Below are 24,688 nucleotides of genomic sequence, written 5' to 3'. Positions count from 1 at the left end.
GTAACTGCAAAATCGGTAGTTTGTTATAATTTCAATGCTTGCTGTTTTCCAACTTATCGCACTTTATGTCGCGACAAGAAGGCTAAGTTTTAGAGATAATTCCATAATCTACATTCCTCGATGACTCGGAGCCACAATTTTTAAATATCTATCATGGGAAACTCGAAGTCATGGCCGTTCATAATAGAGAGAGAAAATAATTTATTTCGCTAACTCACTTACAATAATGGCTCTAGTCTATTGCGTATTAAATTTACTATTATAACTTGGGAAAAGGCCTGAATTAAAAGGAGTGCTCGGCACACATTAGACAAAGAGACATCTAAACATAAAGTTCTCTTCCTTTTTTCGACCTCTAATCTCTTTTTCAAATGAGAATTTTTAGATGAAATCTCAGTCAGATCCATTTGAAGATCGCTATTCATCTTCAGACAAGCGTCCAGACGATTCAAAATGTTAACAAGGTGGGGAACGACGTCTATGATATCTTCACTTGAGTGTCGAGAAGATATGATACTCAGTGCACTATGGATTTGAATAGCGAAGTCAATCACTTCTTCGTGCATTAAGCCCTCGCTTAGTATTCCTTCCTCGGAAGTTTGTCTAGTCAGATTATTCCGAGCCCGTCTGGTGAGCATTTCGATGTGAAACAAGAAGAAAAATTGATTTGAATCCTTGAAATGATAAAATTATCTTATAAGGAATAGGTGAAGAAGGAATAAAGGAAAACGCCAAGAGAGCTCTCGTGGCAGGTCGAGATAAGGAAGCTCCTGAGAAACACAGGTTACAAACAAGGTAACAGGGATTGGGAGGATGATAATACTAATAACATCTCAGAAGGCCAGAGAGAAAAAACAAACTAGTAAAGAACTTTCCGGATTGAAATTTGACAGGATGAAAAGTATGAAAGAAAGACAAACAGCCGACAAACGCGTACTTCCCGATTCAAAGTTTGGCGGCACGAAAGACTGACAGCTAACTGACCAGATGCTCTTGATTTAGCGTCAGCGGTCGCCCTGGCAACGAAACCCGTGCTAACAGAACAGTTGATTGAGAGCCAAGCGACAGATAAGCCGCACGTGCCGGCGTTATCTCGATTTTCGCTCAATGGAATCACAAACCCAATCTCACTATTCTACACCAACACTACGTGTAAACAAAAGCAGGCGAAAACCAGCGACAAAAATGGAGTCTAATCAAGCAACAGTTCCCGTGAAAATCGCTCTCCAAATCCAACATTGACAAACTCACCAGCACACGTCTGTAAATATTGGATACACTCAGCAGGTACTAATCAGCTTAATAATAACACTCACTGTGCTTAATCACTGTACTCTCTAATTAATTAATTAATTAAAAAATAAGAAAATCTAGAGACTGAAGAACTCAACTATTATAATAGCTGGTCTGTTTACAGTCTAATTCCTCAAACATTGATATTGAATACGGTAATATATCTAATAAAGTATTAAATAAGGCTACTGGAATCGTTTAATTATATAAAATCACTAGGCCATAGTACTCTTGTTATATTCTAGTATGTAACACGACCAGTATTTTATACCATTCTCAAGAGTCAAAATGAATTATTTTGCAGCTCACTGTGTAATCATCCAGGTTGTTATTATTATGTGCAGGTTTCTGTATAATTCATTTTGACACTTGAGAATGGAATTAATACTCTTAACAAGTCATGTTTTATAAAAACGGGTATTTCATAATTTTCTATAATAATAAACTGAGAATAGATATTTGTCAACTATTTATTATTTTTGAAGGAACGGATTAAAAGGTTCAAAGAACCCCACACGTTAACCGAAGCTTATTGTGTTCCCAAGTAGTATGTTGGTTAGGCAAACCAATACCTGTGTCCTTTACAAGAACCAGGAGTTTTTCCCTATGCTAAGCTAACATCCCATTGCTTGTCGCAATCCAGTGTGATATGCTTGGCAGTCTCTTCAGACTGATTAGTCCTCGTGACCTACGTGAGTAACGTGAGTTCCACTCCTGGCCCTCTTTGATGGTCCTTCCGCTGAGGAAGGAGTGGCCAAGTTGCCGCTAGGGTGCCTGGCCACCCTTGACTCAGCCTCTTGACCCCACATTTGTTCCTGGAGCTTCACACATCTGTTCTCTTGGGTTTTTTCCTTTTTGTCCCTCCGAAACTTTGCAGGGTCAAGAGTTTTGCATGAGTGGCCGCCCTTCTTTGAGCAGTGGTGAGTTTTGGCCTCTCCACCCACAAACTCGTGACCTACGTGATTTCCACTCCTGGCATTTTTGTAGGTCCTTCCGCTGAAGGAGGGGTCACCAAATTGCCACTAGGGCACCTGGTCACCCTCGACTCAGCCTCTTGACCCAAATTTGTGCCTGGAGTTTCACCCATCTCTGGTCTCTTGGGTTTTTCCTTTTGCCCCTCTAAAACTGCCCTGATGGGACAGATCCCGTGGGTTTGAAGGCTAGGCAACTTCTGGAGTTGCCTTGGGGTCCCTTTTAGTCGCTTCCTATGACAAGCAGGGATACTGTGGCTGAATTCTGGTTTTCAACACATTCTTGAGTACAATGTTTGACTCAAAGCTCCCCCAACCCACAGGGGGCTATATTTTTGTCATAGACTTGCCTACTGGTTTAGGTTTTACCAGCTGACACTCAGAATGCCCACTGATTGGCTGAGAATCAGCTGTTGGTGAGAATAAAAAAGTTGGAAGGAGCATGGGAAAAGAATTGAATGAGGGAATAGGACAAAATGGAATTGTTGTGTTTATGCTGCACCACTAAAATAGTTTTAGGGGCTAGGCTGTACTAATACATTTTTATCCAACATTATTATGATCACTGTTCTGAACAAAGCTCAGGCTAGAGCTACTAGAGGACTGTAATTTACTATTTATATAATCAAATACAAACAAGGGGCAAAATTTAATCTTCAATTTGAGCCAGGTTATTTGTACAGTTAAACTCTGCATTAATGAACAATAAAAAAGAGCAAAAACTCACCAGATTTAATCCAATCTTGTCTACTTGCCCTTTTAAGCCTTTATTAGGTGTTTTGGTCAGGTTCAGGGTGGGATGAAAATCTGGGAATAAGACAGGTCTGGCTTCCGGGCTGTCTTTTCGTTGATTCTGTGTTCAACTTGCAGGCTATGTGCTGGGTTTTGAACAAAGCTCAAACTGGATTCTTTATAAATTCAAATCCGATTCAAATTAATTCAATTTAACACTATTTACGCTGTTATACTCATAATTCACACACACTACACTCAAACAATTATCTACAAGAAATTTCTGATCGAAATTACATGACAAAAATACAAACTCGGTCTTCACAACAACAGGGACGAGATAAGACAAGAACGACTGAACGAAACAAAACTGAAAACTAGGATGACAAGGCAAAACAGCTGGATGATCTGCGCTGGCGCAAACAAGCCTGCTATTGGCAGAACTGTAGTCTGGGATTTTGGCGCTACGATTCGAATGCTCTGGCCAGACCATACCCCCGCCTCTGAAAAACTATTTTTCAGCCAAGTTACAAAAACTGAAAAAACCACAGAAAGGAAAAAATCCAGTCATGCCAAAAAGAACAAAAACACCAACACCAAAAAACAACACAAAGAAAAAATGCAACAATCACCACAACTATTGAGTTGGGAGTGGATATAATTTCATTATTACTAGGTTGAACACGGAAACAACGATTACACTTAAAGATACAAATACGAATAATAGAGCGAGCAGACAGTATCCAGAATTTCTGTCTGATCAAGGACAACAATAACGAAGGTCCAGCATGACAATTCTTCTTGTGATGATAATCAATCAACATCGATACGAAAGTGTCGGATTTTGGTAAGATCATCTGATGACAAGTCTCAAATTCCAGTCCAGCATGAGACAAACGACCGCCGACGCGAATCACACCTTTATCAATGAATGGAGACAGGCGACGTAGGCGCATAGAACAATCTCCTCCCTTCTCCAATTGCACAAATTCAGATGAAAAATGTATCTTCTGTACCACTTTACATAGATACCTCTCAGCAACATCGAAATCTGATTCTTCTGATTGGGGTAAGATTCGTAAGAATTTGAGAACAAGAATTACAATTCTCAAAAGACGACCATAATCCGAACAACGACCAATCAATGAATATACTGCATTGCTGTTACAATCAGGAGATTTTGTGACTGTCAACACTGACGGTTTTTTCGCCTCCGGTGGATCCACGATCTCTTCCATTTGAGTTCGGACGGGCCAATCGCATTCGTCCTCTGCTATCCATGATGGACCTGAGAGCCACAACGGAAAGTTCACAAGCTCAACTGGTGATAAACCTCTAGACAAACAGTCAGTGGGATTTTCAATTCCGGCAACATGCATCCACTCCTGTATACAAGAATCCTGTATTTTTGCGATGCGATTACCAACAAAAGTTTGCCATTTCGCGGATGGAGCATTAATCCAACACAAGGTGACTGTCGAATCAGAGAGTGTGACAATACGAGACACATGACAACGTTCACTAATAATAGTGACTACTGAATTCATGAGCTCTGCCAACAAGAGTGCCGCACACAACTCCAAACAAGGTATTGAAACAACTTTAGATGGTGCTACCTTGGACTTTGAACACAATAATACAACTCTTGGCTCCTCGCTCTCCTTCTGCGACTTCAGATAGATAACTGCACCATAACCAGACAATGATGCATCATAAAAACCAATCAAACTGATGTGAGAATCCTGAAACAAACCAACGTGACGTGGAACAGAAAATTTCAACAATAGTGGCAACTCTTTTTGACAATTCTCCCAAAGAGTGCAGATAGACTCAGGCGGCTTCTCGTCCCAATCCACTCCTAATTTCCACAGTTTAATGGACAAGACATTTCAGAAATAATGTAAACGGTGACAAGAGACCAAGTGGATCATAGATACGAGCCATCACTGACAGAATAGAATGCTTAGTAGCGACGACCTCACCACTCTTGACTGAAAACTGAAACAGATCAGTATTAGGTTGCCAATTCAATCCCAAGATAGCCAAGGAGTTGTCTGCTTCGAAATCCTTGTACGAAAACGATTTCTCTTCCTCCGAGAATTTCTCCAACATTGATGGTGAATTTGAAGTCCACTTTGTGAGCGAGAAACCTCCTCCCTCAAACAGCTGCTTGGACTGACGATACAGCTCCGCGGCCTCTGACTCTGTGGCGACAGATGTGACTAAGTCGTCCATGAACATGTCTCTTGGTATTCTCGCCTTGGCTGCTGGAAAACAATTTCCATCCTCCTCTACAAGCTGGTGGACGGTGCGAAGCGCCAAATATGGAGAGCTTGAAACACCAAAAACAACACAATTGAGCTGATAAATTTCGATTGGATCCTCCGGCAAAAATCTCCACAATACACGCTGATAACGACAGCAGGAATCCTCCACTAATATCTGTTGATACATTTGTTTAATGTCGGCAGTTAGTGCAATTGGGAACAAACGAAAATTAACTAACAAAACAAAAATGTCAGTCTGCAATTTGGGACCAGCATGAAGAACCTGGTTCAATGACAAACCCGATGATGTTCTGGAACCAGCATCAAATACAATTCGGATGGGCGTGGTAGTGCTGCTTGCTTTCACGATGGCGTGATGCGGTATGTAGTAACCACCTCGGTCTGTCTGATCTGCTACAAACGACATGTGACCCTGACGTAGGTAATCGATCAATATTTCATGATATGAAATACGAGTATTGCTGTCAAGCTCTAGTCGTCTCTCAAAGTCAGCAGTCTGCGTTCGGCGACAGCATACGAATCTCCCAAGCTGCTGGGCGGCTCCGCAAATGACAAGGCAACAACAAAACGACCAGAATTCACACGATGTACAGACTTCCGAAAATTTACCTCACACTCCAACTCTTCCGGTTTCAGTTGACAGCTTGGTGCAGGGCACGATTCCAACTCCCAAAAACGTTCCACAAAACTATCCAACGATGGACTACTAACGAATGGACTACAGATGGCTGTAAAACAATTCGACACATTCGTTGTTGAAGTGAGAATCGGCGCTCTCCCCATCAGAATGTGACCAAAGACACTATTAACAGTCATCAATTCGTGCGATTCACCTGTACTAGGACTCCCACGTAGCAAGTGAGGAACTAACTCCGCACCAATGATGCCATCTATTCTACTAGGAAGGTAGAATTTGTCGTCAGCCAGTGTGAGATTTTCAAGATGATGAAGTTTGGATCTGTCGATTTCACAAGAAGGCAACTTGTCGATGACTTTATCTACCACTGTGGCATCCATCGAAAACTTGACGGTAGGATCCAACTTCGACTGAATCGACACACAAGTACGACCTCGAACTTCACTAGTACCACCACCGAATCCACGAACAACGGTTTTCATGGGCTGGAATGGTAGTCTCAAACGCCGACACAATTTGGCTGTAACAAAATGACACTGACTCCCGGTGTCAATCAAGAAACGAACATCACAAAGCTGATCATTACAATCTCGAACATGTGCAGTGACGGTCGACAACACAACGGTCGAATTTTCTACATCGTTGGATGTAGAACAACAACTAATAGGTGATGTGCCACCTGCCTTGGAGTTCGACGAGGACGCAACACCTTCATTGGAACTTGATCTGGAAAAGTGCAATAAAGAATGATGAGATTCTCGACATTGAGCACACTGAGTTTTACTACGACAATCTCTACTCAAATGATCCACATCAAGACAACGAAAACAACAAAACTTTCCTTTAATCAAACAATAACGATCCCAAGGAGTCATTTTCAAGAAACTTGCACAATCTACTAACCGATGACCCGGTTTTGAGCACTTCAGACAATTGGGATTTTTACTAGATGCATCGTTAGATGAATCATTAGATTGAACCACAAACACCTTTGATTTATTATCCTTTTTGTGCCTCATATTAAACGATTCAGTCTGTTTCTCATCAGAAGGAAGAGTCTTAATTTGCTTTTCAATGAATTTGACATAATCGGTATAAGTTGGCATAGCCTTGTCACGGACGGCCGATTCAAAATTTCTACAAGAACTTGGATCCAGCAATCTCAAGCCATGATAGAGGAATATCGAGTCTGACAAATCAGTGAGTCGCAATCTCTTCACTGCATTGATTGAACTGCAAAACCCATCCAAAATCGCAATACAACCTGCCTTTGATTCTGATTTTATTGGACGAAATTCAAAAATTTGTTTGAAATAGGCATCGACTTGCGCCCGTGGATCGTTATAGCGGGTCAATAATGCCTGCCAAATTATTTGATAATTGTTAGCCAATGGTGGCAAATGACGACAAATATTTGCTGCTTGTCCAGTAAGTCTACTTACAAGATATTGGACCTTCTGCTGATCGTTCAAACTCTTGTTGTCATGTACCAATGCCTTAAATAGTTCATAAAACACCAACCATTGAGTCTGGTTCCCATCAAATTTCGGAAGGTCGATTTTAGACAGTACCGACTCGGACACGACCGGCTGTGCACTAGCTGCTGAAGCTGCCGAAGATTGAGCAATAGCATCAGTCGCCTCTTTCTGTTTGAGAGTGTTAGCCGCTACTTCAATATACTGAAACAGATCTAGGTGTGAGTCGTTGAATGCTACAACATAATCTTTATTCAACTCAAGTTCCAACTCATTAACCACTAATTCTGTCTTTTCATAATCCGAAATGGTCTGAGACACCCGAGGATACAAGATTGAAAATTGCTCAGCAACTTTTGGATCAGAGACATTTTTAGACAGTTCATAAATTCTTTGCAATCTGGCATACAATTGTTCCAGTTTAGCGCGATGCACCCTGATTTGTTTCTGTAATTTTTCCTCCATCTTGAACTCATACACAAAACAATTCAGCCCCGACAATACAAAACAACAGACAATAAAACAAGAATGAGTTCAAAACTAAATGGAAGGAAGAATCACGACTAGTAAGTTATCAAAGTTAAACTTTGATTATCAATTCACAAGATAAGTTACTGCTGAAGACAAAACTATATGATTAGATGAATGTTCTTCCAACAACTCACAAACAAACGATAACTTGTTGAATTGAACAAACAAATTCATGCTGGTGATTAACCTTCACTAACATGTATAACAAAATGGACAATACAAAATCCAACAAACAAACAAATTCCCGAAAAAGAGCACAATGAGCCTAGTTTCAGGAAAATTACAATTCTAACTGAAAAAATTTAATTTCAGACAAATACAAATTGACAAGAAACCTTGCTCTAGAACAAGGCTACAACAAACTTAAGTTGAGCATAGATCAGACCATTCTCAACATGCCAACATTGGACAAATACGAAAACTGCTTAAATCCAATGTGTGTGAATTAATCAACAAATTACAAATTTAAATTCATTCCGGCTCGGCAGGATCATAAATGTTCTGAACAAAGCTCAGGCTAGAGCTACTAGAGGACTGTAATTTACTATTTAAATAATCAAATACAAACAAGGGGCAAAATTTAATCTTCAATTTGAGCCAGGTTATTTGTACAGTTAAACTCTGCATTAATGAACAATAAAAAAGAGCAAAAACTCACCAGATTTAATCCAATCTTGTCTACTTGCCCTTTCAAGCCTTTATTAGGTGTTTTGGTCAGGTTCAGGGTGGGATGAAAATCTGGGAATAAGACAGGTCTGGCTTCTGGGCTGTCTTTTCGTTGATTCTGTGTTCAACTTGCAGGCTATGTACTGGGTTTTGAACAAAGCTCAAACTGGATTCTTTATAAATTCAAATCCAATTCAAATTAATTCAATTTAACACTATTTACGCTGTTATACTCATAAATCACACACACTACACTCAAACAATTATCTACAAGAAATTTCCGATCGAAATTACATGACAAAAATACAAACTCGGTCTTCACAACAACGGGGACGAGACAAGACAAGAACGACTGAACGAAACAAAACTGAAAACTAGAATGACAAGGCAAAACAGCTGGATGATCTGCGCTGGCGCAAACAAGCCTGCTATTGGCAGAACTGTAGTCTGGGATTTTGGCGCTACGATTCGAATGCTCTGGCCAGACCAATCACTGAAAGTATTGAACTTAGTAGAAAAAGTGTAAAACAAAATATTGAAAAATATATTCAATCTGAAAAAAAAAATTACTGAAAATTTCGGGGGGGGCTGAAGCCCCTCAAGCGTGCCTGGATACGTGCCTGGCTGTCTAATAGGAAAGATTCAATTCTACTTATTTCTGCTGATTTATTTTTAAGAATTGTTTTTTATTAGGAAAGTATTAAAAAATTAAATAAATAAGTATAAAAACCTTAAACACTACTGCTAACAATAATATGAGCTGCTCGAGTCTGGTTCACTCGCTCCTGGCTTATTCCTTAGAACACCACCAAGAATAAGAGTGCGATGACTGTGAAACATGATTGAAAAAACAAAGCAAGCCGTGTCTTGTGAAGATACATTAATTATGAACACATGGAATTTAATCATTCAGAATAAATTACACAACTGACAGAAAAGTACCACAGGCTTATAAGCCCAAAACGGTTTCAATTCTAATTTATGCAACAGTCCAAATGTAGCTAGGTTATGTGTCACTCAACATTCATCAATTACACACTCAATTCACAATTCAAGACACACAAAAATCATTTTTAAATTAAAAATTGAGAATTAAACTAAAAATTGAGCATTGATATCTTTATTTTTTTTTTTAATTAACGGGTTTCCCTTAGATGTACCTTAGATATTACTTGGCTACTCAGATTTACTTATTAGATCTGAAGCCTTTTTCATAGAAGTTGAGGAGTCTTGAAAAAAGGAAGCAGCTAACAAGCAATATTATTCATCACAAACCCAGTTGTGCAGGCGCGGATCCAGGACTCTAACCTGTGAGGGGGGGGGGTGCGATTGGGGTAGTCATCGGGAGATCATATGAATGGTTAACAGGCTCCAAGGATCTCACATCAATGTTTTTCATTAGGATATTCTTTTATAGGATATTTAAATTATTTTATAGAATAATTTAATAAGGATGAAAAATGAATATTATTAACCGTTTTTGCTGTTGACGGGAACTATTTTTCCTAGGCACAACGGTCGGTTGCCATAGGGATCTCTCACTCCGAAGATGCGATCTTTCTCCATGAGAACGAGCGAGTAAGAGAGAGGGGCGAGCTTCATCAGATTCTTGATACGTGCCGGCCAGTCGGGTTCTCCGTCTCTCTCGCACCCTGGAGGAGTGAGGCAAAGCGCCTGTGTGATCAGCTCACTGTCTGACCGAGTCGATAGACCCACTCCTCGTGATAATACCTGAAACAATGATATTATAGTATAGTAGATAATTTTATTAGTGATAAAAGAATAACTATTCCAAATAATATATCTTCACAATAATTGAACATAATTTATAAAAATTAATTCAACATAATATAGGTATATTATGAACAAAATCTATAATACTTCTAATCCAAATCCAAACTGGAATGACAACAGTTTAGAGAAATTTGGTACTCCCGAGGAAATTCCTTGTGATAATCAGATTGATAAACAAATTCTGAACAAATAAACAAACATTGAAGAAACAAATTCTATTTATAAGACTAGTTCACACCGGGAATGGGTACACGTATACTCCTCTAGTATGGGTATATCCACTAGGACTAGGATAGAGTTTACTAGGTTTTGATAATGTTGTCACAACCGAAACTATAGGGATTTTCATTAGACGCTTCGTATCTTTAAAATTGAATGGAACAAGCTGTGTATGAGATACCGACAAAACATTTTGTTTAGAAGGCCTATTAATGCCATTATTCATGGAATATGAGAAAGTTTGAATGGCTTCGGGGGATGGCGAAAATCAAAAAGTCAATTTGTCCATCAATCTGGCACACAATTCGGACTTGATTTCATTGACAGCTTCGGTAATGTTGACTTTTTGAGCATCAATGGTCGACTGCTTATATTGGCTGTGACTGTAGACTGTGACTTAGCATAGCCGTACAAGAAAAATTTTAGCGGGACAAATGACATGATTTTAGTTGACTTCGTCTCTGCATGAAATGAACATGTCTGGAAATTGACAATCCAGAATGCCAATGTGCGCTGTGCTCTGTCTGGCACATTGCACGCTCCTGTTAAAATGAAATATTGTTCACGTCCATATCGTCCAGTTTGGACCACAAGGATTCGATAATCATTGGCTTTATCAGCCATGTTGAAATCACAGAGAAGCCGAGATGTTGTGCGTGATGACTGACGCTGATTCTTCTGCACATTCTCATGTAAAGCGACAATATTCTTGGCAGACTTCGTTGTCTAAATGGTGCTGTTCGAACATTCACCGAAATGTGTTCACCACAAAGCAAGTAGTCCTCATGAAAGGACAATTATCGCGACCGTAAAATAGGCGAAGCTCGCTTGAAACAACGCTTGCTTAAAACAATGTTTATTTTTATAAAACAATTCTATCATTTGCATTTGCGGCTGTTGAACGTTACGACTGTTCATGGCAATTCGACAAGAAATTCTGAATTGGTGAGAACCAATTGGATGCCTGTAGATTTAACTAGACGGCCGCAATCAGCTGTCAAAAATAGGAAGTCCCTATATAATCTCTGGAAGACCCTATTATTTTCTCAATTGAAGAAACTTATGTTGATATGGCTGGGTTAATTTTAACATTGAAATGGGTCGTTTCCCAAAAGCTCTTAAACCAACTATAGTGAATCCAATTTGGAGGCCAAAAAACGAATTTCCCAACTATAGACAAATTTCTTCGTTGTTACAATGTAAAAAATTCTTGGAAAATGTATGAAGACACAATTATCAAAGTAGCCTACCTCACCGTAAATAATGTGATCTTTGAAACCCAATATGGGTTTTAAGAATCCAGGAATACTTACAGTATGATGCTCTTATTGACTTGACAAAGTTCATTTCAAATGATGTTAATATTGAAAATAAAGTATCAATATTATTTCTAGATCTGGCAAAGGTCTATGATTCCGTATATAGAACTAAATTAATCATCAAACTCGAAATGGCTGAATTAAGAATGATTCACTACTACAGTGATTCAAAAGCTACTTCAATTATCGACAGCAGTGTATGTTTCTATTGATGGTGAAATCAGTAGAACCTGAGTTTGGAGTAGTTTAAGGAAGGACCTCTACTCTTTCTTATTTACATAAATAATCATTCAACATTACAGTTGAATGGAAAATTGTTTTTATTTGCTGATGACCCAGTATTGGTGTGGACTGGAGGCACTTTGGAGAGAATCTACTGTAGCGCATCAATTTACCTTTCCAGGATAAAAAACTGAGTTGACCACAACGACCTGACTGTCAATTTAAACAAAACTAAATATGGTAGCCTACATGCCAATAGTAACTAGAAACAAAGCTGATCCTGGCCCATTAATATTAAAAATGCATGCTTATGACAATGCAGGATTGTGATTGAGTCACCATTGACCATGTTTGATAATTACAAAGTATTTGGGTGTAATAATAGACAACAAGTTAAGTTGGGGGCAACATGTTCAGTGTGTCAAAATTAGACTCAGAAAATTATATGCTTTTTGTAAGCGCAGCCAATTGATGAGCGTGGATCAGTGCAGGAATGTATTTATATACTTTGCCTATGTTCAGTCACTGATCCAATAAAAATTGGGACTTGGAGATGAAAATAAAATAAAAAATTGATACAATGTTTGAGAACAAAGAAACACAACAGTTAAGCCTAATTTGTGAATGTAATTTATTTCTAGATACTGAAATAATCTGCAAAGACAGACGCTTTAAATTCAACGCATTAATTGATGAAATTTGAGTTCTATTTTGCAGATACTGAAATGTAATATTTTATTATATAATCACTATAGATGGAATAAAAAGTACGATTAAGCATTGCATTCTAAGAGAGAATAATATTGACAGTTCTTATTGTTTCATGTTCTTCAATCAAAAATAATAATTCTTAATCAAATACCAAAATCCAATAATCAAATTTTTGTCAAATATATGGTTTTTGCTCAACATTTGATTACCTACTTAGATAAAAATACTTTTTCAGAAATTATAGATTTGCTATCTACTTTCTAATTGCGATGAAAAATCAAGTAATAACAATTTCGGAATCATGAAGTTATCGATTTATATTGAATTGCAAGATTCAACCAATTAGTGAATCATATAATGAATTGACTTATCCTCAAACCAACTAGATTATGTAGTATCCAATTTTACGATATACAACGAAAAGTGTTGAAGCAGACATCAAAAGAATACACAGCTTGATAAGCTGCACATAAAAATTGATCGGTGTTGGATTATTACCAAATATTTACGACTAATTTTAATTGTACGCCATTTCTTCCAACCTTTATAGAGGCCGAATTTTGATAAAATTGCGATTCTGTGCGTTTATTAATAGTGAACCTTATCTAATGACCACTCACCAAATTTCTTAATTTATCGCAATTAACAATTTCACCGTTATGCGCCACTGCAAGGATACCGTGGGCTGTGTGCACCACAAATGGTTGGCAGTTCACCTCCTCAGATGCGGCACTAGTCGAATATCTGGTGTGACCAATACCCAAGTTACCTGTACAAACCAGACAAACCGTTGTATATCATTGAATTTGAAACTTACGAGAATCATTAATGAGCATTTCTGGAGGAAGATAACATCTTTGATAATTATAAATGAGTAAATTATTTATTGAAGGGGCCAACATTACACATGTAATGAAATCTAGTAAATTACAATAATATTCTAATACTATTGTAATAGCCTACTGCTATTATACAGAGTGTTTCCGAACTCCCTCCAATATTCTACGGCATTGTTCCTGGGTGAGAAATATACAGGGTGTTTCAGAAGTAGTGTCGAGAATTTTAGGGTATTGTACCTGGATGCTAGGAGACTACAAATGTCATATTTGAAGTGTCCAAAACTCAGCGGTTATCCTTATAGCTGCCATTTTGTTTTTTTCACTTAAAAATTTTTATCTCAAGAACGAAATGTTGTATTGATCTAAAATTTGGCATGAATATTTATGCTATAAAGACTCAACTATAAAAAATAAAAAAAAATTTTTTCGTTGAAATTTTTCAAAATGGCGGCCATTTTAAATTTTTGATGGCGTATATCTCGAAAACCGTCCATTTTACAGAAAATTTACAAGAGACAAAAAAGTTAGCAAATTTTTTCCAATTCCAATGATACCTAATTTATTAAGATTGGTCGAAGAATAACAGAGAAATTAATTTTTTTCGTACTGCATGCATGACCACTTTTCACCATTTAAAGATCAATATTATTTTTTTTTATAATTTCATGAAAACCGTTCTTATTACAGAAATATACAAGAATAACTTTCCTCCAAATTTTATTTTACATTGAAAAATATTAATTTCACTCAAATCGGTTCACTGATACTAATGCAGCAATTGCTCAAAATGCCGTCCTTCAACTTGATTACTCAGTCTACACCTTTCAATCATGGACCGTCGAACTGCTATAAAAGCATTTTCATCATCTTGAATGGCACCTGCTGCAGCAACCACTCTTGTCACAAGGTCTTCTTCGTTTTCTACTGGCGTGCTGTAAACAAGGTCTTTCATATGGCCCCAGAAAAAAAAATCTAAAGGGTTGAGGTCAGGTGAAAGTGCGGGCCACGGTACTGGTCCACCCCGCCCAATCCACCACTGACGATAGGTCATGTTCAGAAAGTCCGTAACAACATTTCCGAAATGAGCAGGGGCACCATCATGTTGAAACCAAATATTATATCTGTTTGCAAGAGGCACATCTTCCAAAAGTTCTGGTAGTATGTCTCTTAAAAAAGTAATGTACGTGGGAGAATTCAGACGATTAGGAAGAATGTATGGTCCAATCACGCGATTACCTAAGATACCCGTCCAAACATTCAGCGAAAATCTATGCTGATAACCACGCACTTTGACCTCATGAGGATTGTCTAAGGCCCAGACGTGACTGTTGCGAGAGTTGAAGATTCCTTCTCTTGTAAAGCTCTTGTAAAGCTCATCGGTAAATAACACATTTTCTAGAAAATTTGGTTGGATAATGTCTTGCTGAAGAAACCAACGGGCACAGTTTACTCTTGGCTCATAGTCGCGTTCAACCAATGAGTGAACTTTTTGAAAGCGGAAGGGGTGAAGTCTTTCCTTGTTTAGTACACGCCACACAGAAGAAGCACTTGAATTGATTTGCTTTGCAACTGCTCTCGTACTCGTTCTAGGATTGAAATCGAATTTCTGCAATACTTCCTCTTCAAAAGCAACATTTCGAACTGCTCGAGGCCTACCAGCAATTACCCTGTTCCGTTCAAATGAACCAACTTCTCTCAGCCGATTGTGAGTTCTTGTGAACACCTTGTCGGAAGGGAGACGGCGGTTTGGAAATGCAGCTGCATACATTCTTCTTGCTTTGGTCGCATTGCCAAGAGCTGCTCCATACATGAAGTGAATATCGGTGTACTCCAGCGAACTAAATTCCATTACAATAATTGAATATTTGTGTAGAAGCAACGTAAGAAAATATTGAAACTGGAAATTTAAGATAGAAATAAGACCTAGGAAACGTGAGACTAAGAAATAGGAAGCACTACATCTGGTTCTTTACTTTTAATGAAACAACAATTATGACTATTTAATAAAATTGTCTTGCTCATGAAGGAATTCGTGCAAATGATAGATGGCCAGCTTTTACTTACTTTTCCAAATTAAGCTACAAACTCTCAATTACATATACAACAGTTATATCACAATTATATATCTGAGACTTTTAGGGTGCTAAGAGGTTTTAAAACATCCTGTTGGATAAATCATCAAAACTGTGGAGTACAGGTTATTTTGTATCAAATCCTTATAACAATCTGTCCTATTGCCTATTTGGGAGATGTAATAGCCTACAACATTAGTATATTTCTCTCTGCTGGGCTCCTGCACTTGTACTTAAAGAATTCACAGATCAAAATTATAGCATTTTTTCAAATTTCAATTGAAAAAGTGTTATATCAGTATATCCATCTAATTCAATCGATATCTACGCATTTGAACAGACTACAATTCCATTATTGACAATACAATTCGCAAGAATTATGTTGATGTGCTGGCACTTTCAAATAATGTCATTCACATTAATTTGTTCAAACTAAGATAATTGGTTTAAATTGATGAGATGAACCAGAGAGGTTATCGATTGAAACATGACGAACTTTGTTTCAACTTCAGCAATGTAGCCAGATCAGCTTCAGCGTTACATAAATGTTTCGGTGGGCTGGATTTAGAGTAATCTAAGTATCATTATAATCAACTGACCTTTTAGTTTTTTCATTGCGTCATCGTTGAAAACGCTATTAATCATTCCCATTCCTTTCTTCACATGGAAATTTTTCGTATTGCCGCCCTCACTTGTCACTATACCGGCACTTTCCTGTCCTCTGAAATATTATGCAAAAAACGAGTAATTTCAACATTTACCTATAAATGAAGGTCGACTTATCTTTTACAAAACACCCAACATCAAGGCCACAAGATTTGGGGTCAGAAATTGCAATGTCTCCAGTCCAGTTTAGAGTACAAAACCATAGAGAAACAATAGCAAAAGTAGATATCCCATTAAATAGGGCGTTTATGTCACAACTTTGACTGTTATTATCTCAAGCCGATAGTCCAGATAGTTCTTTCTTCTTGAAGCTGTGTGACGCTGGTAGTCTCTCATATTGTGCCGTTTACACTCACGCGGCCAAAACAGTAAAATCAACAATAATCGACAGTAATCGGCTTGAGTTAACAGTAAAAGTTGCGACATAAACCACTACCTCCGTAAACATGTTTACGTACACATATATGTTTACGGAGGTAGTGCATAAACGCTTTAAACCATGGGATATCTACTTACGCTATTTTTTGTCTATGGTACAACAAACTAATGGACCAGTAAAATAGGTAGTCATTTTTCAGGAAAAGGACCCGAAAATTTTTTCTAGTTGGTTTTATATGTATTTTGGGGCACTTCGAATCTGGAATTTTCTCAAACACCAGAGAGCGGCTTCACTCCTAAAATACCCTAAAACCCTCAAATTTTGAGACTTTTTCAATTTTTCCATTTTATTTCAAAAACCCCGGGTTTTTCAATTTAACACGAAGGCTATCGATTGTAAATTAATCTTGACAATAATGAATTGTTTCAAAACTTGAAAAAAATGTTGGTCTTATACAATATTAAGATGTAATAATTGTGAAGTATCCATTTTTTAAATATTTTATTGGGACAAACTTATAATAATAGGTTCACCCATGAGCTCGTTCGGGATGCAATTTACAATCTTTGGAGCAATGTGTGCAAGCTGCCTACGAATGACCGTTAGATTAGAATCATAAGTAACATATCTATGCAAATTGGTTCTTGTTCTATGATTTATAATTATTAATTCTTGAAAATGAGCTTCTAAGTTTATTGGAATATTTAAATATGCTAACCACATAGAGTTGACGGATTGAAATGAATCTCAGTTCTCTGAATGCAAATTTTGAAGGGAACAATATGGGTTTACTCAATATGGTTTTTATGATCATCTTCTGGACAATAAATAGTGGTAACAAAAGAGTGTCATAAGTACCTTCCCAAACCACCAAGCCATAATTCAACAGATATTGCACAATTGAAAAATAAAGCATTCTTAAATTTGAAAAAACAAGTATTGGCCTCAATTTGAAAAAATATAGGAGACAAACCTCAATCTATTGCATAGGTATTCGATATGCCTTCTCCACTTGAATACCTCCTCGATTATCAAGCCCAAATATTTCATTTGACTAGTCCTTTCAATCTCAGGAAATCAACAGGAAACATCAACAAATAAATTACAGTTTATATGCAATTTACTTGTACAATTATTTGTATATTCATGCCCAGAGATATTTCTTAAAGAACAATATATTTTGTTTTTCAATATTCAAGCTTAGGGAGTTAACATCTAACTATCTCTTCAGAGTGAAGATGCTTCTATAGTGAGGTCCACGTTATAATGACAGTATTTGATCAAATTTGGTTTTGCTATCCTTGTCTATCATTCGACAAAGCCGGTGTTACTATCCTTTTCTAGGCCCACAGTGATGCCAATTATGTTTTTGACAGTGTAGAAATATAATTAATTAATGCAGAGAATCGGCATCGCTATTCTCCTATCTTTATCTACTGCCATTAAAACGTGGACCACACTATAGAGGCAGCTCCATAGACTCTCTGCCAAGTGCTCTCCCCAGTATCGTCAGCAAATGAGAATACCACACCTTCATTCAAGTCTAATCTAAGTATCTCATTTACATAAAGAAGGAATACGATTGGCGATAAGACTGTTCGCTGAGGGAGACCGTAACCGGAGAGAGGCAGATCACTCACACAGTCATCAAGAGTAAGGGTTTGTGATTTATACGCAAGGTAGCTCTGAAACAATCTCAGAGTTGTACCTCTGATTCCTGCTCAATCCACTTTATTTCGTGATTGGTTATGAGCCACAGTATTGAAAGCCTTGGCTAGATCAAGAAAAACCGCAAGTGTTTTCTTTCCCTTATTCAACAAATCCTCCACAGAATTCGAGAAATTAATTAGAGGATTACCAGTGCATTCATTTTTTTTAATCCAAATTGGTGGTCTTCTATTATACCATGCAAGTTAAAGAATTTAATAATTTGAAATTTTATTACTTTATCCATTATTTTTGTTAATGATCTAGGAGATTTGATTGCATATTTGCCTTGCATGAAAATAGTGCGCTGAGCTGCCTGGCTAACCTGTGTTGCAAGGCGACAAGTCCCAGACAAATGACCTGAGCCACATCGATCTGAGTGGGCCAGGGGCTGGCTGCCACACATCCAAACACACCGCACTCGTGTCGCATCCCTGTTATCACCTCCTCTGGCTGCTGCTCATTGTCACTGCTCTCATCTACAGACTGCTTCCTTCTTGGCACTGGATCCATTTTCGATTACTGATATCTAACCTGCAATCGAGTTCCAATAACTAGATCAAATAGCTGAACATATCAAATAGAATAGAATAAACTTTTGAAGTGAAAACACTTCAGCATCGACTTGTTGATGGTCATCTTCAGACTGAGGGAATGGAATCTATAGTGTGTATAGAGTGATGGAGTGTATAGTGTATAGAGTGATGGAGTGTATAGTGAGGTCCACGTTATAATGGCAGTGGAGAAAGATAGGAGAGCAGCGTTTCCGATTATCTACCTTGTCACTGCCTTCTATGGAGGATAGCTGATACCGGTATATCTGATCTAATATAAACTGTTCGCATTCTTGTTTGAAATAATCAATCATATTTTATTCGTCAAGAATTTTTTTTTAATGGTTACATAATAGGCCTACATTTTAATGATTGAGATGAAATATTTTGTTTTTATGTAGAAAAAGATAGCGCTTCTGCTTTGTTGAATGATAGAGGAGGATAGCAACACCAATATTAATCAAATACTGCCATTATAACGTGAACATCACTATAGCTGTTATATTAGCTTCAATATGATAGCCTTAATAACACTAATAGACTCGAAACAAAAGTCAGTTCTCTCAGCCTGAAGAAGACCAATAGTCGAAACGACGTCATATTGCCAAAAAGTAAGTGTTTCCACGCAAGTGTTTTTAATTCGAAAATTAAATTAAAGTTGGAAAATAAAATTTCCTTTAAATAGGAGAAGAGTAGAGCAGAAAAGAATAGATGTAGGATAAAATAGAATAGCATAGGTTAGCAAAGCATAGAATTACTTGTTCATTTGATGACGCAGCGGAGTTTGGACTGTGGTACCGTACCTATATACTTTACGACTTGACCAGGAAAATTTTAGAATTTCGATAGAATATAAGAGAAAAAATTACTAATAAAATTGAATAAACGCAATAGAAATACTTTACGCTGAGAACCAGGCAATCTAAATCCAGGAAGAGGTCCTGGTAAGAAAAAATAAGATTCAGGATTTCATATTTTTGTAATAGTTATAATTGTTTTAGGTACCGTAGTTTAAGTAATGAAGAAAGCTGTTAAATTCTCAGTCATGAAACTGCTAAACCAGAAAATTTAGGGCGTAGTTTTGATTCAGAGTCATACCTAATTGCACAGATTAGGTAGCCAACCACTGTGATATCAGTTCTCTCGTTGGTAGGGTTACCTACTGAGGCCAGCTCAGCTAGCGCCAAGCCAGGCGTTTTCAGACGAGTCGGCATGGCAGGAAGCTCTCCGATGGGCTGATTATCAGCTGATTCCCGAACCCAATCAACCAATCGGAGAGCTTCTGCCATGCCGACTCATCTGAAAAGCACCCCATGTCGCTCGGTCCTTATCGCTTTTCCCGAAGTTCGGAGACCACCAAATTCTGACATCTATTATAATCCCGGCCATTACTCTCGCACAAACCTACAACTCATATAGGCATCATTCTCAAATATAATTCAGAGTTGTAGGTGTTTCAACAATACCTTCCTAATACATATTTTTTTTTACATACCGGTAAGCATTTATTCCAGTGGGAGAGTATCTAAGAGGAACTGTAACTTGTAACTTGCATAGTCATAGCACATTCTTGTCACAGCACTGTTCTTTTCAAAAATAACAAATTTTTATAAAAACAAAATTAAAATTATAACCTGAACTTGAAAATAAATGTACAAGTGCATGCCTATAATTTATAGTAAGTCAGTTCTTCTGAAGATAGAATGTATCCAAGTATTTTCCTTTGTTCAGAGTGATACAACATAAGTGAGTAGAATATTAGATTATTCAAGAATGGATCATTCATTTATCAATAATGGATGATCAACTATCAAGTAAGTAAGTAGATAATGTGGGAGATTATGAAAAGAAATTACAAAGTCGAGAGGAATGATTCCTTATTGATACACATTAATCAATAATATAGAGCAAAATATATAAGAACAGAACAGTAATAATAATCGTATTGCTTTTATTGGTCGGAAGTCACTGACGGAAGTTCCACCTTGCCTGAATATATAAATGAAGCTGTCAATGAATCTCATAAGTCATGCTAGTTACCGTCAAACCGGCAAGCTTGGGAAAGTTTTCAACCTTGACTTGAAATTGAGTTTCATTATCATTTTAATAAAGTTTATTTCTCCTGTGCTCAAAACTTACGGTAGGTCTTTAATAATACTTCATATATATACATTCAATTTCATCATTATTTCAACCTGTTCTGAAGAAAATTAAAAAGTATGGTGTCCCAAGTTACCCGCAGAGGTTGGGTAACTTGGGACACCAATATGATTTGCCTAAAATGAGACAATTGAGTGGTTGAATGCTAGCTTGGGACATAAGATTTTGAATAATATGTTTCATATTCATAATAAAAATACCTTAAAACTGTAAAATAATTGAATAATGATAAAATAATTGTTTGCTCACAATAGAAGTTATTGAAGGCTCAATTCCTAGGTTAGAGATAGTAGATTATGACTGTTAAAAAAGTATCTGTTGATCAGTTGTTCAAAACGTTATTAGATATTTTCAATGATATGTTCCCAACAAATCCACATTGCCAGAAGTCGGAATGAATTGCACAGACAGCTGGTAATTTGGAATTGGAGGAAAGTGGTTAGTTAAACTGTCCCAAGTTAGACTACTATCCCAAGTTAGCCGGTTTTACGGTATATATTTGCCAAGACAGACTTTAACGTGCCCATCCGATAGCACAGAAGAATGTCACAGAACATAATGTAATTTCGTCAAGTTATTGGCAAATAAAATGCATGTATCACAAGTCATTTGAAATCAAATAAGTATGTTTAATATCGATGTTGCTGGTATTTTTGATACTGTTTATAGGTTGTTGAGGAGTTATTCTGATATTGTTGGAATGCTGAAATAATTCTAACAACATACTGCTGTTGATATTATCACCAGCAATACTGATAGTAGCTCAGGCCAAAAACTTCGCAGTCATTCAACTGAAACTCTTGATAATGTGAGAATATAAAGTGCACGTGATGTTACACCATCAATTTTATCAATACCGGTAATGTAATGTAACGGTGACAATAGTTATTAAACATTATTAATGGCTAATTAGCAGCAACTGTTTGTAATAAAAAAAATGATTGTTGAAAGTATAGCATTGGTAATTAATCTCCTTTTAGTTATTGCTCCGTCAGCTATTTTATTGCAATACATTAAACAAAAATCTGGTGTGGTACACTCACACAACTTTCCTTGCTCATATTTGAAATTGCGATCAGACTTCTGTATATGTGTATATAAAATTGTTTTCAAAGTACTTTTTCTTTGTGTGAATAATTGTGAAATTCGATGATTTTTTTAGTCTTCATTTTTTCAAAGTCGTCAAAACAGCTGTTCTACAGATGAAATATCTCGACTATGTGTTCTTTTTATGAACTGCGCTACCTACCTACCTCATGCACGAGAAGGAGGTTACTAAGTCCATTTCCCAAGGATGGGGTAGACCCCCCATTGGTTTCCCAGAAAGGAGACTCATGCCAGTTGATAGAGCTGATAAATAACTATACAGGGTATGAATTTGAAAAAAAATCGGTCAAGTTATTTGTGAGAAAATCGTGAAAAACATGGTTTTTTAGTAATTATCCGCCATTTTTCTCGAGAATATTACGGAGCTCCTGCAATTTTCCCAGGAAAAAACTCATGTCATTTGATAGGGCTTATGAATAGCTATCCATGGTTTAAATTTGAAGAAAATCGTTGAAGCCGTTTTCGAGAAAACGGTGAAAAACATGGTTTTTTAGTCATTATCCGCCATTTTTCTCAAGAATATTACGGAGCTCATGAAATTTTCCCAGAAATGAGACTCATGCCAGTTGATAGGGCTTATGAATAGCCATGGTATAAATTTGAAGGAAATCGTTAGAGCCGTTTTTGAGAAAACCGTGAAAAACATGGATTTTTAGTCATTATATGCTATTTTTCTCAAGAATATTACGGAGCTCCTGAAATTTTCCCAGAAATGAGACTTATGTCAGTTGATAGGGCTTATAAATAGCTATCCATGGTTTGAATTTGAAGAAAATCGTTAGAGCCGTTTTCGAGAAAACCGTGAAAAACATGGTTTTTTAGTAATTATCCGCCATTTTTTCCGCCATCTTGAATTGGATTTTATTGAATTTCTTATTGTTGGATCCTAATGATATAAGGACCTTAAGTTTAAAATTTCAAGTCAATCGGTTAATTAGGAATGGAGTTATCGTGTTCACAGACATACACACATACACACACACAGACCAACACCCAAAAATATTTTTTTTGGACTCAGAGGACCTTGAAACGTATAGGAAACATGAAATTAGGGTACCTTAATTTTTTTTGGAAAGCAATACTTTCCTTACCTATGGTAATAGGGCAAGGAAAGTAAAAACGGGAATGATTTAGATCTCCGAATTTTGACAAAGATTCTAAAAATATCAATCTCGTGCACCTGGAAGCCCAAATTTCAATTCTCCTTTTAGATTTTTACTTTCCTTGCCCTACTACCATACGTAAGGAAAGTATTGCTTTCCAAAAAAATCTGGTGTGGTACACTCACAAAACTTTCCTTGCTCATATTCGAAACTACGATCAGACTTTTGTATATGTGTATATATAATTGTTTTCAGAGTACTTTTTCCTTTGTGTAAATTGTGAAATTCAATGATTTTTTTAGTCGTCATTTTTCTAAAGTCGTCAAAACAGCTGTTCTACAGATGAAATATCTCGACTATGTGTTCTTTTTATGAACTGCTCTACCTACCTACCTCATGCACGAGAAGGAGGTTACAAAGTCCATTTCTCAAGGATGGGGTGGACCCCCCATTAGTTTCCCAGAAAAGAGACTCATGCCAGTTAATAGAGCTGATAAATAACTATACAGAGTATGAATTTGAAAAAAATCGGTCAAGTTATTTTGAAAAAATCGTGAAAAACATGGTTTTTTAGTAATTATCCGCCATTTTTCTCAAGAATATTACGGAGCTCCTGCAATTTTCCAAGGAAAAAACTCATGTCATTTGATAGGACTTATGAATAGCTACCCATGGCTTGCTATTTGAAGAAAATCGTTAGAGCCGTTTTCGAGAAAACCGTGAAAAACCTGGTTTTTGGTCATTATCCGCCATTTTTCTCAAGAATATTACGGAGCTCATGGAATTTTCTCAGAAATGAGACTCATGCCAGTTGATAGTGCTCATGAATATCTATCCATGGTATGAATTTGAAGTAAATCGTTAGAGCAGTTTTCGAGAAAACGGTGAAAAACATGGATTTTTAGTCATTATCCGCCATTTTTCTCAAGAATATTACGGAGCTCATGAAATTTTCCCAGAAATGAGACTCATGCCAGTTGATAGGGCTTATGAATAGCCATGGTATAAATTTGAAGGAAATCGTTAGAGCCGTTTTTGAGAAAACCGTGAAAAACATGGATTTTTAGTCATTATATGCTATTTTTCTCAAGAATATTACGGAGCTCCTGAAATTTTCCCAGAAATGAGACTCATGTCAGTTGATAGGGCTTATAAATAGCTATCCATGATATAAATTTGAAGAAAATCGTTAGAGCCATTTTCGAGAAAAACATGAAAAACATGGTTTTTTAGTAATTATCCG

The 24,688-nt window shown here is 37.0% G+C and overlaps 1 protein-coding gene across 1 annotated transcript in view; it reads right to left on the bottom strand.

The window, feature by feature from the left end:
- The window catches only part of LOC111047646 (amidophosphoribosyltransferase), a 64,471-nt gene that overhangs the window by 39,144 nt on the left and 639 nt on the right, over positions 1 to 24,688 (bottom strand). The window contains exons 2-5 of the mRNA XM_039432461.1: positions 18,847 to 19,055; positions 16,369 to 16,490; positions 13,479 to 13,627; positions 10,069 to 10,324 (exon numbers count right to left, since the gene is read on the bottom strand). Of these exons, the coding sequence (XP_039288395.1) occupies positions 10,069 to 10,324; positions 13,479 to 13,627; positions 16,369 to 16,490; positions 18,847 to 19,034 (715 nt within the window). The 5' untranslated portion in view covers positions 19,035 to 19,055. The remainder of the gene's footprint in view (positions 1 to 10,068; positions 10,325 to 13,478; positions 13,628 to 16,368; positions 16,491 to 18,846; positions 19,056 to 24,688) is intronic.

Source organism: Nilaparvata lugens, chromosome 7, assembly GCF_014356525.2.
Source record: "Nilaparvata lugens isolate BPH chromosome 7, ASM1435652v1, whole genome shotgun sequence".
In the NCBI taxonomy this organism is placed as follows: Eukaryota; Metazoa; Arthropoda; class Insecta; order Hemiptera; family Delphacidae; genus Nilaparvata; species Nilaparvata lugens.
Note: the sequence above shows the minus strand (reverse complement) of the source record. Positions and strands in the feature narration are given on the sequence as shown.